The following is a 17,977-nucleotide window of genomic DNA, read 5'->3' as shown; positions in this document are numbered from 1 at the left end:
TTGTTCTTCTAGCAGTTTTAATAAACCAGGTATAAACCTTAACCTCCTCTTCTAATACTCTCCGAGCTACATGAATAAATAATCAGCAATAAGATCTTAGGTAATTTCCCAGGAGGGCTATTGCCAAAGCAGAAACCAACTTCATCTTCTTTGATGTCTATTAAAAGTCATAAATGGAAATCCCAGGTCACTCTTGGACAAGTGCTATTTCTCCTCCTGGCTTTCAGTACAGCTAAACAGCCTAAACGTGAGCCAGATACAAGAGCTCAGAGAAATCACCTGAGATGCTCTCAGATTACCAAAAAAAAAAAAAAAAAAGGGACTTTACATTTAACTTCTCCCATGAGTTTTCTCGGGAAGAATTTACCTCCCACATCTGAACCAGCAAGAAAAGTAGGCTTTACCAACCAGGCACGGTGCCCACGTCTTAGTCATCTTTGTACCCTCCCCGTCTGAGCAGCGTCTAGCACTTGGCAGGTGCTTGGTGGACGTCAGCTGACCTAAGTGAAGGACTGAAATACGTTCGAGGTCTAACCTTCAACAGCATTTCTTCATGTTGGGGGTTATCAGAATCATACGGTTCTCTGCGCAGTTTTTCCACATCTGCAATGAGGTTTCTGTAGCCAACAATTTGCAGGAGGCACGCCTGAAGAGAGATTCCCAGCCTAAGGTGTTCAAAAACAGAAGAAACACACGTGAGGAAAAACAAAACAGATATTTTAGCATTTGTTCACTGGTTGTGTGCATAATAGGACTTTTCATGATATAAAATGGAGGAAATTTTCACATGGGATGTATTTATTCATGTAGTTATTTTCTTCACATTTTTGTTTAAATTTTAGTTAGTTAGCATACAGTGCAGCATTGGTTTCAGGAGTAGAATCCAGTGCCTACAACACCCGGTGCTCATCATAACAAGTGTCCTCCTCAGTGCCCATCACCCATCTAGCCCATCCCCCACCCACCTCCCTCCATCAACCCTCAGTCACACGGGATATATTTAATTGAAGCCCAGTTTTTCTTTCTTTCCTTCTCTCTCCTTCCTTCTTTCCTTCCTTCCTCCCTTCCTCCCTTTTTCTTTTCCTTTCCTTTCCTTTCCTTTCCTTTCCTTTCCTTTCCTTTCCTTTCCTTTTTTCTTTCTCTTTTTCTTTTTTTTCTTTCAACATAGAGCCATACTTAGTTGATTTAGAAAAATAAAGGAATGTAACATTTCCTGTGCTGGTCTCATAACCACTTCTTACTTGAGTAGAAGCACAGTTTCTTACCAAAGCTCCACATGGATAGACAGTTGAAGAACTTGGCTAAAAGTTTCGTCTCATTCCGGCCATTTCTTAAGCCAAGTTGCAACAATATGGTTTAAAAAACAAGGGAGTTCTTTTTGCAGGTGATTTAAGTAAGATGTAGAAAATATAAGTGATCATGAGTTCGTAGGGACCCATTTGCCCTGCCCCCCACCAGGAGGCTGTAATCAGAAGCACCTTACATGTGTGTGAGAGAGTGTCAGCCCTTAGTGGTAAGAAAATTCACAACAACAACACAAAACGACAAAAGCGCTTCTTCTTGGGAGCATCCCTGGCAGATGAGGCAAAGCCAAGAGGAAAAGCTGACTACAAAACTTCCCACTCCATTCTGACTCGCTCTTTGTCTGAAGCCTTTTTCTCACGCTGAAACAAAATGTGCCTTCCTTGTTACCAGGTGGTTCAAAGTTTGTTCTCTGAGGAAATTAATTTCCAACTTTCCCTGCCACGACTGTTTAAGACAGCGATTCTCCCTTGTAGCCTGATCTTCAGTGCTAAAAAAAAGTGCCCTATTCCTTCAGTTCCCTCTCATGGGACACGGTTTTCACATGTTTTACCATCTTGCACAGTCTTCTCTGAATGGATACTGTTTGAATAACGGCCCCCTTAAAACATATCACCCAGACAGAAAACAGTCCGGCAAGTGTGATACACAGAGGATCACTAGCTACTTTCTGTGATCACAACACAGCAGGTGAAACACCGTCTCCTTAAGTAGTCACAGAACAAATTTATCCAACAGGTGGCTAAATAGTCACCAAGACCCTTGTTCACATAAACTACTGTCGTGCAAATTATTCTCCCATGCTTGTTTGATGGCGTTTTTAAATCTAAAGGTAGGGTTTCACATTTATGCATTCCTGGTAAGTTTCTTTACGGTCATTCACTTTTGTGGCTCAAAGATTGTTTAACACTGGGAGCCACAGAGAATTTCACATCTTAGGGTGGCATACCTATTCCATACTTAGAGTGCAGGGTCAGATAACCCAAATGCAAAACTTAAATAAAACTGAATGTTCAGTGAAATGGCCATTATAATTATTCGTTACCACAGCACCAAGAAAACCGAATCAGATTTAAATTTAGGAAAAGGGCACAGTGGCACTGGTCACCTTGAGAATCAGCGTAGGCCTGGGAGGAGAGTTAATTTGGAGGAAGAGAGCGAGAGAAGTAAAATGGGATGGAGCAAGAGGAGACGATTCCATGTTTACTGTAGTCATTTTTCAACTTGAAAAAAAATGTAATTAAAACCAAATGTGGTTAAAATTTCAGAAGCAGCCCAAGGGTCCACCTGCAGATGAAGGGATAAAGAACATGTGGTATCCGGACAGTGGAGTATTACTCAGCCATAAAAGGGATGAGATCTTGCCATTTGCAACAACATGGGTGCATCTACAGAGTATAATGCTAAGTGAAATAAGTCAGAGAGGGGCGCCTGGGTGGCTCAGTCGGTTAAGCGTCTGACTGTTGATCTCAGCTTGGGTCATGATCCCAGAGTTCATGGGATTGAGCCCATGTCAGGCTCTGCGCTAAAAGTGTGGAGCCTTCTCGGGACTCCCTCTTTCTCTGCTCCTCCCCTGCTTTCTCTCTCTCAAAATAAACAAGCAAACTTTTAAAAAAGTCAGAGAAAGACAAATACCATATGGTTTCACTCGTATATGGAATTTAAGAAACCAAACAAAGGGAAAAAATGAGACCAACCGAAAAAATGTACACCTGAAACTGATAGGACATTGGATGTTAACTACCCTGGAATTAAAATCAAAAAAAGACGTGCGGTTTAAAGAAGTAATGGCTTGACAGATTAGAAAATATTTCCCTCAGCCTTTTCTATTTCCTGATTTTTTCCAGAAATTGAATTTCTAAAAATCACATTTTGTCATGTCAGTGTAGAAAAAAGCACTGAAGCCCATACTGAGATGTAAACACACATGCTACCGCTTATGAGGGTTCCCCCCCCCCAAAGGAAATCACAAGAATAGAGGGCAAGGAAATGCTTCTGGAATGAAACCTAACTTTCACAGAAGAGACAGAGAAGATCTGCTATTAAATCTAACCCAGTCTCCAAATATGATTGTGAGTCTCATATCCCTCATGCCCAACCGCACTCTTAAATTTTTGGTTCAACTTCGTTTAATAATGAATTGCCTTCTTATTACCTTCCCAAAGAAATAAAATATGTGTCAGAGGTTTCAAAAAGACATTTGCCGTATAATTAAATCACCCTTCATGACTGAATAAGGAACAGACACCCAATTAGCTGAAGTGTCTGTGGAAAGATGCTCTGGAGACCATGTGGAGATGGAATTTTGTGATGAGCCCCCGTTAGTCCCCAGAATCCCTCCAAGAGACAGCCCTATACAGAGCGCACTCTGACATTCCCTTCAACCACAGCTCCCCGTCTTTAGCAATTAAAAGCCTTTCTCAGCGATAACATGCGAAGTTCCCGCCTATCCCATCCGAAAGACAGGTTGGTTGTTACCTACCTAAACTGTCTCTAAATATACCTGCACCAGAACTTATTCTACCCAACATCCTTAGCCCAAAATTTCACTGAGAAACTCCTGTACCCAATGGAAAATATAAAGCTAATTTTAAACATCACGTACGATGCCAAACGCATTTTAATATTTCCAAGATAAGATGACTGAATCACAAAGTTCTAAAGGCTTCATATAAAAACCATCTATCCCTCCCACACACGCCAGTCTCCTTGACAAGCATTAAGACCCGTCGCCAACATTATCAGCCTGTCATAAACTGGAGGAATATTTTTGATGGAGCAGATCCACTCAGGCACATTTACAAGGTGAACATTTACTGGTCATTGAAAATAGGCGTCGCACGGAGCGACTGCTGCTAAATGGGCTCCCCTGATTTCATCTTCTGATAGTAGGGCATCCATCAGATTTCTCACATTCATGGCATCTCAGAAGCCTACGCATAAATCATGACAAAAGTACAGACTTGCTGCTGTTTACAAATATGAAAAAGGCACCTTTTCCCCCTTACTTTTCATCTGAAAGTCAAAAACATTGCAGATGATTGTGGGGGTGGGGCACAGAGAGGGAGAGCATGCCAGCCAGCTCAGCTCTACAGAAGTACTCAATGCGTGCCCTGCGCTCTGTGTTTACATCATAAATACATTCTTACTGTGGATTTATGTCGGGGTTAATTTTTTTCAGTTCCATGATGTCTTCTATAGTTTTTTCAATAGCATCAGGGTGAACACTCACGGAAGTCTGCAGCAGCTGGAAAACACGTTTCAGTCAGTTCCCTTGTCACGAGCATCAGTGGCTTAAGCGGGGTCTCTTTAGATGGGGGGCTTCAAGTATTTGCTTAGAACTTCTAAATAAGACTAAGCTAGAACTAAGCTAAAAGCAAAAATTGATTTAGTGTTTGAATTCTAGAAAATCAGACATTTTCACAATAGGGGGAGTGCAATTTTCCTGATTAAGATAATTAACATAAAACAGAAATACGTAAGTTTTTTGTCCTATTTAATTTTTTTCAAGATCCTTACATTGAAACATTATAGCTTATTTTTCTGACCCAGTGTATATGGTTTCCATTGTTAATGGGCAGTATGCCTATGAGTGAGTGAAGCACATAGTCTTAAGGATATCAAATTAAATAATAATATTCAAGGATCTTGAAAAAAAACCCAGATTTTTCTTTTTTATGTGGATGCTTAACTGTATGCTGTGATAGCTAGCATAGTGGCTTCTCTGATTTTCTTGGGAAATTTTGAGTATAAAATTAAGTGATTTGGGGCATCTGGGTCGCTCAGTCAGTTAACATTCCGACTCTTGATCTCGGCTCAGTCATGATCTCGTGTTTCATGAGTTCGAGCCCCACATCGGGCTCCGTGCTGATGGTGCAGAGCCTGCTTGGGATTCTCTCTCTCCCTCTTGCTTTGCCTCTCCCCTGCTCACGCTCACCCTACCTCTCTCTCAAAAAATAAACTTTTTTTTTTAATTTTTTTTTATTTTTTTATTTTTAAAAATTTTTTTTTTCAACGTTTATTTATTTTTGGGACAGAGAGAGGCAGAGCATGAACGGGGGAGGGGCAGAGAAAGAGGGAGACACAGAATCGGAAACAGGCTCCAGGCTCTGAGCCATCAGCCCAGAGCCTGACGTGGGGCTCGAACCCACGGACCGCGAGATCGTGACCTGGCTGAAGTCGGACGCTTAACCGACTGCGCCACCCAGGCGCCCCAAAAATAAACTTTTTAAAAAAGAGGATGAATTCAACAATGAAGTCATACTGTGTCATAAATCTGCCTAGAAATTCACATTCAGTGGCTGCTCTCGTGTCATCAAGAGTATCATGGCTTGTAACGAGCAAACCAATCTTTTTTCTCAGTTTGCATTGCCATTGGTATATATTTGTTTGTTAAAACGTTTACTTTTTGATGATGGAGGTAAGCCTCCAAGTGAAAAGTTGTTGAAAAATACAGAAACGGTTTCACTTACCTTGCTTTTTGAATCCCTCAGTGAGGTTTCTGTAGAAGTGACAATAAAAAAGCCATGAAAAAATGACATTTACAAGGGGCTTAAAATTACTAAAAACAGGGGAACCTGGGTGGCTCAGTCACTTAAGTGTCTAACTCTTGATTTTGGCTCAGGTCATGGTCTCATGGTCATGAGAGTGATCCCCGTAACAAGCTCCGTGCTGGGCACGGATCCTGCTTGGGATTCTCTCTCTCTCCCTCTCCCTCTGCCCCTCCCCTGTGCGTGTGTGTGCGCTCTCCCTCTCTCTCTCCCTCTCTATCAGAAGAAATTACCATACACAAATATAACGTGCTGCACCCACAATCCCATCAAGCTTACATTTTGCTCACTTCTTCGTTTCATACTCACCGATTTTCATGGTTCTGGAAGCCCCAGGCTTGGTACTGTAACAGATCCGTTGCAGTTCACATCTTCCAGTCAGCTTCCTCATTACAAATTTTAGGCAGCGCCACAAAAATTTACAGTAAAAATACAGGCACACCTGGAACAACATTCTGTCAAAGACAAAAGACAGCACCCTTCCAATAGAACTCTGGAAGAGAATGGAAAGCGGCCACCACCAGCAGGAAAAGCCCAGAAAAAAATCAACCATTAGACTTCTGGGTTTGCAATCATATTCGTTTCCCTGCTCCCGTGTTATTTTACTTGGCACAGCTACAAAACCCATTTTTGGGAGGGAAGCCCACGGTCTGTGAGGATGCACTTACTATGACTGCAGGCAACTCTAGAAGGCCCTGTATTCTGGTTGAATTTGATATTCCAAACACCGAGGGGGACACACAGCCAAGAATCCTTTCTTTTCTTACCTTTGCCTAAAAACCTCATGAAAATGAATCAGTACCATGTAAACAGTACGTCTGTGTTTTGGAGTTGCCTGTCCCGTAGCCACGGGGAAGAACGAGCCATGGCTGAACTCGCCTCCCGCCGCTGTAGACAGCCCCTCAGCTGGCCCTGCTCCATTTGCAGCCCCTCCTCAGTGCCTGCTTTGACTCTTCCCTCGCTCTCATTCTCTCCCCCGCCTGTCTGCTTTCCATTAGGCGCCGTTGTCCCCCTTGAGGACTCGGTTGTGTGCCACCTGTCTTCTCTGCTGCCGCTTCTCGCGCTTGTCAGAAGGCAAGTTCATTGAGCAAGTAGGGTGACCTTCAGTTCGTCAACTTTCTCTGATTTAAACCTTCCCCTGACTCCACCTCTTGACAAGCTTGTTCTTGGCTCCCGTTAAACAAAGTTTGCCTTAGAGCAGCCCAGTAATTCCTCAACAAACCAGGAAGTATCTAGTCACCAATCGTGTCCTTATATCTCTGGCACATGTGGACTTGTGTTTTATGCTGACTTTTACTTTTAACTTTTTTAAATGTTTATTTTTTGACAGAGAGTGAGAGTGAGACAGAGTGTGAATAGTGTAGGGGCAGAGAGAGAGGGAGACAGAATCCGAAGCAGGCTCCAGGCTCTGAGCTGTCACCACAGAGCCTCATGTGGGGCTCGAACTCACGAACCACGAGATCATGACCTGAGATGAAGCTGGACGTTTAACCAGCTGAGCCACCCAGGCGCCCCTTATTTTATTTTTAATATGTGAATGTCTCCTACTTCATGACACTGTTTAGAGTCTCAACATGACTCAAGCTACAGAGGTAAAGAGGACTTCTCCTCCAGGAACTTATATTCAATCTACGTCTGCATACCGTGCATTCCTAGGAGGCAGAATTATTTATAGAACTTCCTGTCAGTGTCATTTCTAAAAGATGTTTCTTTTTCTCAAATGATCACTGACTCCCTCCAGCCCTACCCTAAGGTGATCCGGGGTCACGCAGGTGAATGAGAGTTGTTAACTAGTAGCCTTAGTGATGTGATCCATCCGTGAATATGAACCGTCACCTTGATTGTGTTCCTTTGCCTAATTGCTCTGGCTCTGATGTCTTGAACAGCCTGTGTTAAAAATAAAAATTCTACTAGGCTAATGTGTACAAGGGCTTGGAATGTGTATCATATAAATGCATAGGGAGTGGAGGAAACAGTAAGTAACTAAACTGCTACAATAAGACAACACAATGGAATCCTTTGTAGGTAATGGAATTATGTTCTCGGATATCAAATAACGTGAGAAAATGTCATGATATGCTTACAAATAGGAAAAATTAGGAAGAGACATACATGAAATGATCGACTTTATGTTTTAGAAAACTCTAATGCTGGGGTACCTGGGTGGCTCGGTCAGTTAAGTGTCTGACTCTTGATCTCGGCTCAGGTCATGATCTCATGGTTTGGGAGTTCTAGCCCTGTATTACTGGGCTCTGTGTTGATCCCAAGCCTGCTTGGGATTCTGTCTCTCCTTCTCTCTGCCCCTCTCCTGCTTTTGCTCTCTCTCAAATAAATAAACTTTAAAAAGTCAAAAAAAAAATGGAAACTGTTAAAAAAAAAATCTAATGGTGATGTCTGAACAAGGAGAAAAAGACACTGGATACACACAGATGTTAACAGTGGTATTAATGGGTAAAGGAATTATGAGTACTTTTTACTTTCAATTTTCACTAAGTATATTTTCATTTTTTGTATAAGTACATTTTATTTAATAAAAAAGGCTATAACAATTAAAATGTATAAATGATCACCAACAGCCATTACAAGAGTGTATATAAGATTTCTATGTGAAGTCAGTTAGCTTCTGCTGAAAGATAAAAAATGGATTTACTGGGGCGCCTGGGTGGCTCAGTCGGTTAAGCGGCCGACTTCAGCTCAGGTCATGATCTCACGGTCCGTGAGTTCGAGCCCCGCGTCGGGCTCTGTGCTGACAGCTCAGAGCCTGGAGCCCGTTTCAGATTCTGTGTCTCCCTGTCTCTCTGACCCTCCCTTGCTCATGCTCTGTCTCTCTCTGTCTCAAAAATAAATAAACGTTAAAAAAAAATTAAAAAAAAAAATGGATTTACTACCTTTTAAAGTCTGAAATTCAGCTGTTTTAGTCACATACATCCTAAGATCTCTTATGATTAAAAAAAAAAAAAAGGTAACCTAAATATAAATTTAGTGGAACATCTTAATTAGATGCATGAGAAATTTTATGAAACTTGAGCTTTCTCTCGGAAAAAAAAAATCTCCGTTTTCCAACTACTAGATAGCTATGCCAGCAGAGAGGATTGAGCATATCTTTGTTAGCTGGTGATGGGCCAGCTGGTATAGCTGTTACTGGTCGGCTTTATTCCTGTGACGAAGTCGGGGATAAAAGCTTCCCGTGACCGGTCCTTCTGGGGCCCAGGGAGCTCGCTTACAGCACGTGGGCCGGCTCCTCAGATGAAGCCTCGTAGTCCGCGAGCCAGGACTCCATGACAGTCAGGTTCTTGGGGACAAAGGGTTCTGATCAGTCAGGGGTACCTTTGTATTTACTCTGCTTAGGGTACGAGGCACCAGACCATTTTACAGCTCAAATTAAACTAGAAAGTTTCCCTCATACAACGTCTCCATCAGATCCATGCAGAGACGTGGCTTGAGGCCTAGCCGTGTCCTCTGAGGGGCAGCAGGTGTCCACGTGGACAGTGGCATCTAGCCCATCTGTGATTTCTCCCGCTGCCTCCTTGCACATGAGAAGAAAGCGCCTGGGGAACTGTTCTGCATTAAGACAGTCTTACATAAAAGGAGAGAAAAGACATCATGTTCTGTTTGCTCTGATCTCTTCTGTTTCCAGCTCCCCTGAGGCTCACACTGTCAAAGACAGGGAGACCCGTCGTAGTCGGAGATCTCCAGCGACGGGCTGGCGATGCTGCCTCATGTCTCAGGGCTCGGCACTCTCTGGGGTCTGTCACATCCCTCTCATGCAGCCACACAACCAGTGTCACAGGTTGTGAAAGAGAAATGCCCACTTCCATCACGGAGTGAAATTTATACACTGCTTCTTTACCTGTTTGTAATTTCTAGGCCAGGAGTCCTGATAATTATTTATTAAGAATATATTTTAGCTCTTTTCCTAATGGGCCCAGACACCCACAAGTATTTCATTAAAAGGCCGGCTTGCTGTGCTATAGCACTGTATATTTTCTTGCTCTGCTATCTACATACTGTATATTTTTTCAAGCCAGATCATTAGATCAAACAGTATTTTGACAGATATAATTTATTTTGTAATTAGATCATAAACCTAAGGCAGAGATTTCAGAGATGGGAATGCCAGTGGTGCCTTTTACTTTGGAAGCCTCGTTTTGATGACAGACGCCACATCTAACTTGTTTCTGCGAGAAAGGACCAGATCAGCAAAGCTTCCATAGGATGACTGTTCTTCACCATCAGCTGTTGTCAGGGGCTCACTTTTGGAACGTTTGGACCTGTTGAAGTCCCTAAATCGTAAAGTTTATGCAAAAACTCCTGACGGTCCAGGGAGAATAAACATAATTAAATATTTTGGGAGAATGTTCGTAAGTTCATTTGGCATGTCTACCCTGAAAAGGAAGAAGTTAAGAAATGGATCTTTAAATGCTTTTTAAGTCCACCAGTGGCTGGTTTAGGAGAAAAGAAAGGAAGTTCTGTTCCTACTCTTTGAATGAGAATTATAGCCACACCCTCTCCACCATCCGAACTCTATATTCAGGGGCTTTATAATTCTGCTTGTTTTTTTTCCCTCCTGGCCTAAATCATCAAAATGAGAAGCTTAATTTTAGGTAGGGGAGTCTTTCGCTTTTTTTCTTCATAACGCTAGACTTTGTTTTCTTACTTGTGGTGGAAGATTCTCAACTTACTACTGAAAGGATCTACTACCTTTTGTAGGAACAGCCACAAAATTCTCAAGACTACTGGAAGAAAATCCAGATTAAAACTAGCCACATGCATAGACAGCAGTTTTTGTGTTTGATCCCGTTGTTTCTTTTTTTAATCACAGCATTTTGAGAGTGTTCCAGAAGGACTTACTGTGGCTTCCTAACTAACATCAATGTTGCACAAGCACTGGGAAAAGCTGATTTAATAATAAGAACTACTTACACGTTTCATTTCCAATATTTTCTATTACAACCATTTATTGGTATGCTCTAGAGTGAAGTTTATGGTTGAGGTCACAGCGGTGTTTTTCCACAAGCCAATTAGGGTCGCTTTTATTATTTCACATTCATTCCCTAGCTTGAACCAGAATAGCCATCCAAAGTAAGTTATTCAAAATGGATCATATCTCTAACACCAGATAAAAGAGAGCTCCTGTCTTGTGGTGCTTTGTTAGAGGAATCTACTCAGCAGGGATGGGACCGTTGAAGCAGGAGAATCGCCTAGAACCATGTAGCCCTGGCCTGCGGGCTGAGGGGGTGTGGGTACCTGTGGTGCAACACTACGCCATCATCTTAAGTTTGTGACTGACGTCTTCTTTTGGAATAATAAGAGAAAAGTGGCTTATTTGAACAGTTTCAATGAGTTTGCTAGTGAAAGTTAATTCTTGCTTGAAGAAATCCTGTAATAAATAAGAAGTACACTACTGGTGAGGAAGGACACATAAAATAATCACAGTTCTTGATTCAAACCATAGTTGCCTAAACAAAACACTTTTCATCTGAATGGCCGTAGAGAACAACAAACCGCTCAATGTTTCCAACATTTCATTCATTTTCTAAAACGATGTTTGAAAAATTTTAGAAAAGGGGCGCCTGGGTGGCTCAGTCGGTTAAGTGTCCGACTTCAGCTCACGTCATGATCTCACAGTTCGTGAGTTCAAGCCCCGCGTCGGGCTCTGTGCTGACAGCTCGGAACCTGGAGCCTGTTTCAGATTCTGTGTCTCCCTCTCTCTGACCCTCCCCTGTTCGTGCTCTGTCTCTCTCTGTTTCAAAAATAAATAAACATTAAAAAAGAAAAAAGAAAAATTTTATAAAAAAATATTCTATTGAGGTTCCTAACTAGGGCTACTGGCAATCAATTGGGAATTAACTTGTCAATAGAGGTTTGGCCTAGTAAATGGGCCTCTCTCTACAATGAGCTTCCTAGTAGCAAGAGAAACTGGAGTAGACTTGATGCGTGGACTGGTAATAGTAAATCACAAAGAAACTATTTGTGGGCCCTTAGAAGAACAAGAATAATTCCCCGCCTTGAACAGCGGTGAGACCCAGTGCTCCGTCTGGCAGGTGGGTCCCCTGGTCTTTTCCATCATTATTTATCTGAAGAGATAACACTGCCTTTGAAAAGTAGTGGGTATAAACTTATCATGGATTGGCACTATTTCAAATTCTATTGCTACAGCAAAGGGCACTGTTTTTACTTTCCAGGGAAATTTTATCTGAGGGCGTAGAGACCAAGAGCGGACGGAAGGATAACTAAAACAATACTGGGGCGCCTGGGTGGCTCAGTCGATTAAGCGGCCGATTTCTGCTCAGGTCATGATCTCGCGGTTTGTGAGTTCGAGCCCCGTGTCGGGCTCTGTGCTGACGGCTGGGAGCCTGGAGCCTGCTTCCGATTCTGTGTCTCCCTCTCTCTCTGCCCCTCCCCCGCTCATGCTCTGTCTCTCTCTGTCTCAAAAATAAATTAAATATTTAAAAAAATGAAAACAATAAATAATGGCTTATCCTTTTTTCATTTCAAAGAAAAGGAGGCATGGGCTTATCTTGATTTATTGATGACTCACTACTCTATAAAAATTTGATGCTTAAATACATACATTTTATAAAACTTATTTATTTTTTTTATAAAACTTATTTTTAAGATTCAGATGTTTTGTTTTTCTGTTTGGAGAATACTTACATTGACTTATTTATAAGGCAATCAACAAACACATTATACTTTGACATTTAAAAAGCATTTTTTTTTTTTTAATTTATTTTTGGGACAGAGAGAGACAGAGCATGAACAGGGGAGGGGCAGAGAGAGGGAGACACAGAATCGGAAACAGGCTCCAGGCTCCGAGCCATCAGCCCAGAGCCTGACGCGGGGCTCGAACTCACGGACCGCGAGATCGTGACCTGGCTGAAGTCGGACGCTTAACCGACTGCGCCACCCAGGCGCCCCTAAAAAGCATTTTTAAAAAGAAACTAAAAAGACTATTTAAACATAATCTCAAATATAAACTTTTATTGTAGATAAAAATATTTTAAAGAGAATGAAAAGTAAATCTATAAATAAAAGAAAGTCATCATCCATAATAGGCCTCAAAATGTTCTAGAGGGGAGAAGGAGTGGGCCTGTTACTGTTATGGATTCACTGCATAAGAGAATTTTTAAAAATGTGTAGTAACCGTCAGGAGCAGGGTAGAGGATGTTCTCAGTATTATGAATAAATTAATTTCTGTTGAGTTAAAGACCTAGAGTAGTTGCAGGAAAGAGATTGGAAATGAATCGGTGGGGGGAAAAATGACAGATGGTCACTGAAAGGTAGTTTACAGATACAAAACGAGAAGACAGGCTGTGAAGGACAGGACAGGGCGTGGCAGGGGGAAGAAGGGAATGTGAGTCAAGAGCTTAGTTTCACTGCAAATCACATGCCATCCCTGTCCACAAAGAACTTCCAGTCTGGTAAGGAAAATGACCATAAAAACAAGAACAGTGTGACAGTCCTCTCCAAGAAATCACCCAGAGTGTTAGTTAGAGAGGCAAAGGAGAGAAAGTACCTTCCTCTGAGACTGGATGGGGAAAGCCCACCCCTGCTGACCTGATCATCCTAATAAGGAGGCAAAAACAACGGGAACATGAGGGCGCGCCCCCCCCCCCCCCACTTCGGAACAAAAGACAAACATACAAGAGTTAAGGAAGTGAAATTCAAACTGACACTGAGTATCCCTGGCCTCACGCTCTGGAGGATGAGCTTCATGAAAGTGAAGTGGCCCAAGGGGTGGCCTTGAAAATCTCACCCACAGGAAACTGCCTAGAACACCTTTCAGGCTAACATATTTCAACAAGGGTGTGGAAACAGTTTGTTGTTGCTGTTTCGTTTAGCGCAGGGAAGAAAATAATTTAAAATATGTGTATGTGTAGGTGCACATGTGTGTGTGCTTGTGTGTGCACGTCATATGCATGCGTGCATATTTACGTTCATACGTATACGGTAACGTGCATGCGTGTCGGCGATCACAGTCCTTCTTACTTGTGACTTCTGTGTCCATGGGCCTAGCACATTCTCCCTAGCAAGTGGTAGGTTCCTTTAGAGCAGAGGCCACCTCGTGTTTCCTGTCATATCCCCCACAATGCCTCACCACAGGCACACATGAGGACTCTGCAGAAACGATGAGAAACAGCTTTGAGGTCAGGCGGGCCTCGTTCAAATATCTGTGTGCCCCTGGATGAGGTGCTTCACCTTGCGAAGCCTTCTTGCCCTGCTCTGTACTATGGGATAGTGATTCGTACTTAATTACAATTGTAATAAAGAGAAAGTAAGAATTAAAAACGTGGTACGGTACTGGAATTATTAGCAGTATGTGCTCACTAAATGAATCAGTGGACGGAGATACTAATCAAGTGTGAATGACGTAAAAAAACAATTTACAGGGGCGCCTGGGTGGCGCAGTCGGTTAAGCGTCCGACTTCAGCCAGGTCACGATCTCGAGGTCCGTGAGTTCGAGCCCCGCGTCAGGCTCTGGGCTGATGGCTCGGAGCCTGGAGCCTGTTTCCGATTCTGTGTCTCCTTCTCTCGCTGCCCCTCCCCCGTTCATGCTCTGTCTCTCTCTGTCCCAAAAATAAATAAACGGTGAAAAAAAAAATTAAAAAAAAAAAAAAACAATTTACAGTATTTTTTGCTAATTGGGAGCCTTTATTTACCTAATGGCGGCAGCAAAATACTCTTTGTTCCCCTCAGTTGCTTTACAGTCAGGACTTGGGTGTAACTTTTATTTCTCAAAAGTTCTCCCAAGAAAGTGGGAGTGTGACAAATACATTCTTTCCCTGTCTTCTGCCCAAGGAAGGAAGAAGGTACACAGTGAAGTCCACAGCCAAGAAAGTGAGACCCTGAGGCTGGGATAGTTGGAAGCAATCATTTATATGGGGTGACTTAAAAGATTCCCTTGGGGCGCCTGGGTGGCTCAGCATCTGACTCTGGATTTCGGCTTAGGTCATGATCCCACAGTTGCTGAGACTGAGCACCACATCGGGCTCTGTGCTGGCAGCATGGAGCCTGCTTGGGATTCTCTCTCTTCCTCTCTTTCTGCCCCTCCTCCCCTCAAAATAAATAAACTTAAAAGATTCCCTTTATTAGAAAATTTCAAAATTAATACTGTTCTGATTACTGTAAAAAACATAATTTCAGTAAGCCATCCCTGTTAGTAAAATATGTAAACTAAACCCTAAGCCTCAGTTCTGTTTGGGGCTCAAAAAGTGCCCCCTCTTTTTCTGATCACACATAAACACACTTTCTTCTCCATTTTATCTTTGTAGTTTTTTAATGCAGGCCATGGCTAAAAGTCACTGAGTGACCACGGGCTACTTATGCATTACCCTGTATCTACTCTTACTTTAATTTAAAATACACCCTTCAGCTTGCTATACTAATCCTGGAGCATTTATTTCTAATACATAGTATTTTTTTAATCAAATATTTTCTCCACTCTGTATTGCTCTAAGTGGTACACCATTAATAGATCCGATTGCAGCAGTGAGCTAGAAAGAGCGGAGTTGGGTACCATGTAACTTATATGTGGATTAAAATCCATTTTTTCCACAGCTCGGTTTAAGATTAACCTCGTTTCTTCTGGAGCTATAGCTGAAGTGTTTCATTCTAGAACAACTCAGAGGTTGACAGATTAACCACTCTGTGGGCTTTTAAATAATGCTGAATTCTTCTCAGAATCAGTTCCTTATTCTGCATAATGTATTGCTGAGCTCAGGAATAAATGCCTAATTTGTTCAGGCTATGCTTACATAACCTCTTTGGTTCAAGTGAAAAGATTGTCAAAATTGCACCACATCTGTGGGAGGGGACTACAGTGGGGAGAAAAGGCAATCTAAATGACCCGGTAGGGTTTGCAATTCAGGGTTATTAATCCTTGCCCTGTTGCCCTTCCAGATTCCATAAACACCAACGTATAATGAATACACACACATTATAACTTACTAAGAAGCATTAAAAACACGAACGAAGGTCAAAAGCAACGATCAACTAAGGACGGCAGTGATCGAGTTTCCTTTTATGACTTCAAAACCAAAGGTCAATGGAAATCCTCAAGTTTCTTTCTTGATACGTAATCTGTTACCCTAGCTTCAGTGTCATATAAATAATTGATATCAAGTAATATGTATAAAATATGTGTCCCGTTAAAAGAGAAGAATTTATATCAGAACACCTAAGTGACTGGGACGTGCCAGTTCTGTTATTCTTGGCACTGGCCTGTGTGAAGTTACAGCAGATTCTTACCACGCCACATCTCAATCTCAAACACTAATTGTAAAATACTCCAGTCTCTTCTAAACCCAGTGTTGCAGCTATTCAGCTTAAAACTAACAGAAACAAGTGCTACCATTTCTCCCGAAATGGCTGGTTTTGAGGCTGCTCAAGTTTTTCTAAAGTAAGAGCCTGAAGAGGAAATCCTACTAGTACTGTACGTCTTGCCACAGACGTCATCACTATCATCTCCCCCTTTTCAAAAGGAGCTCCTGACCTCTCAGCTCCGTGTAACCCGAAAGCTTTCTACAACGAAAAGACACCTTGTTTACATTCGGGAGGGATTCCTAAATACCAATTTTTCGTGAATGTGTAAACAGGTGGGTTAATTCCCATGGCAGCCAAAACCATGTCAGGTCAGTGCTCTGCTGGCCAATGTCCTAGTGCTTTTTCAAGTACTGTCCTTTTGCACAGCTGAGATACACAGGCTGAGGACTATTCTGTACAGTCAGTCGAAACCTAATGCCTGTAAATGGTTTAATAGTGACCTCCTGAGAGCTTTCATACTTCTAAGACCCCACCAAAACAGTGAGTTGCACACAAAGGGATGTAGGTGTTCCAGACACAGTGATGCAACCAAAATCAGTGAGGAAAAGAAAATCGTAAATGGCAGCCACTGAAAGAAACCATTTTCTCAAAGAAGTAAGCCCACCAGGGGCCGGAAAGTGTAATAGAGGTAGCCCATCTTGGGGAAAAGAAACTCAATCTTCTGGGAAGTGTGTACTGCTTTCTAACTTTGGGGGCCAGAATAACTTTGGAGACTATTTTGTCATATTTTAATAAGATGTTAAAATTTCTCTGGGAATTTCATTAGATTGTGAATGGCAGTTAAATACTCGTAAAAATAATTATAATCATAGGTCCAGCCAAACGGCTTTCAAAACAAAACAGTATCACCTCACAACGCACCAGCATAAATGTTACTCTATACAGCACAATCTTGAGGGAACCAATGGTTAATGTAGATTTCAGAGGCATCAGGAGTCAGGAGGAACAAAAGCTTAGAATATTTTTTTTTTTTAACCAAAAAGGAACATTTGAAAATGCCCGCATGGATGGCCAGCCAACCAAAATTTAAATTAAGGGATATTTAAAATTACTTTTTCTCAGGAAAATAATTCTATACAAATTATATTGACTACTTGGCTACTAATCCCTCAAACGTCATCCTAAATGCTTTAGAGACACGTGGCATCCGGGTCGTCCAAAGCACACCTGCCCCAGGCTTTGACGCCTGTGCTGGCTTACAGTCTTGTGTCACGTCCTGCTGCTAAGTGCTCCGTCGTATCGGTTTGCAGACGGGGTAGCCGAGGAACCTGTGACCAAATTATTCTTAGCCAAAATACAATACTGTTTGATGCAATCCTAAGAGACCTGGATATAGGATCCCAAATGGTGAACAGGAATATTATCCTAATTGGGAAGGAAGTTTCTCCATTTTAGAGAGCTCAACCAGGGAACCATAAATACTTACCGCAGGAAGTGCTTCATTGTGCCGGTTTTGATTGGGTGTTATCCACACTGTCCTCAAGGAGCTGCTTCCGAATTTGCCTTTGTCAGCGTAAGTGTCAGCTGTGGGAACAAATTTAATATATTTACTATTAATGGAGCTGGAAATCCCAAACCTGAGATTTCTGCTTACCATAGTAAGCAGACAGAAAGCACCCAGAACGTTATCAACTGAACTGCTCACATAGCAATCCAGTTTGGTGGATGGAGATCATAGCCAAAGGCTTTTACTTTGTAATGACATAATTAGCCTTTCACTGTAAGTCACTTGATGGGGAAATAATTAGTTTCATAAACAGTCTCTTCAATAGTAAGATTTTTCTCTATTTTGGGTATTG

General features: G+C 42.0%; 1 protein-coding gene across 3 annotated transcripts in view; it reads right to left on the bottom strand.

Annotated features, from left to right (window-relative positions):
* The window catches only part of ELMOD1 (ELMO domain containing 1), a 40,198-nt gene extending 22,501 nt beyond the window's left edge, over window positions 1-17,697 (bottom strand). For 2 of the 3 annotated variants that reach the window (XM_032595002.1, XM_030332962.2), the window contains exons 1-5: window positions 17,605-17,697; window positions 6,162-6,307; window positions 5,775-5,803; window positions 4,452-4,549; window positions 536-665 (exon numbers count right to left, since the gene is read on the bottom strand). In XM_032595002.1, coding sequence (XP_032450893.1) covers window positions 536-665; window positions 4,452-4,549; window positions 5,775-5,803; window positions 6,162-6,307; window positions 17,605-17,621 — 420 coding nt within the window. In that variant the 5' untranslated portion in view covers window positions 17,622-17,697. Of the gene's footprint in view, window positions 1-535; window positions 666-4,451; window positions 4,550-5,774; window positions 5,804-6,161; window positions 6,346-17,604 lie in introns of all 3 variants that reach the window. The other variant, XM_032595003.1, reaches the window with a different exon arrangement.
* Window positions 17,698-17,977: the final 280 nt, after the last annotated feature.

Source organism: Lynx canadensis, chromosome D1 (assembly GCF_007474595.2).
Source record: "Lynx canadensis isolate LIC74 chromosome D1, mLynCan4.pri.v2, whole genome shotgun sequence".
In the NCBI taxonomy this organism is placed as follows: Eukaryota; Metazoa; Chordata; class Mammalia; order Carnivora; family Felidae; genus Lynx; species Lynx canadensis.
This window is presented reverse-complemented; position numbering and strand designations above follow the sequence as displayed.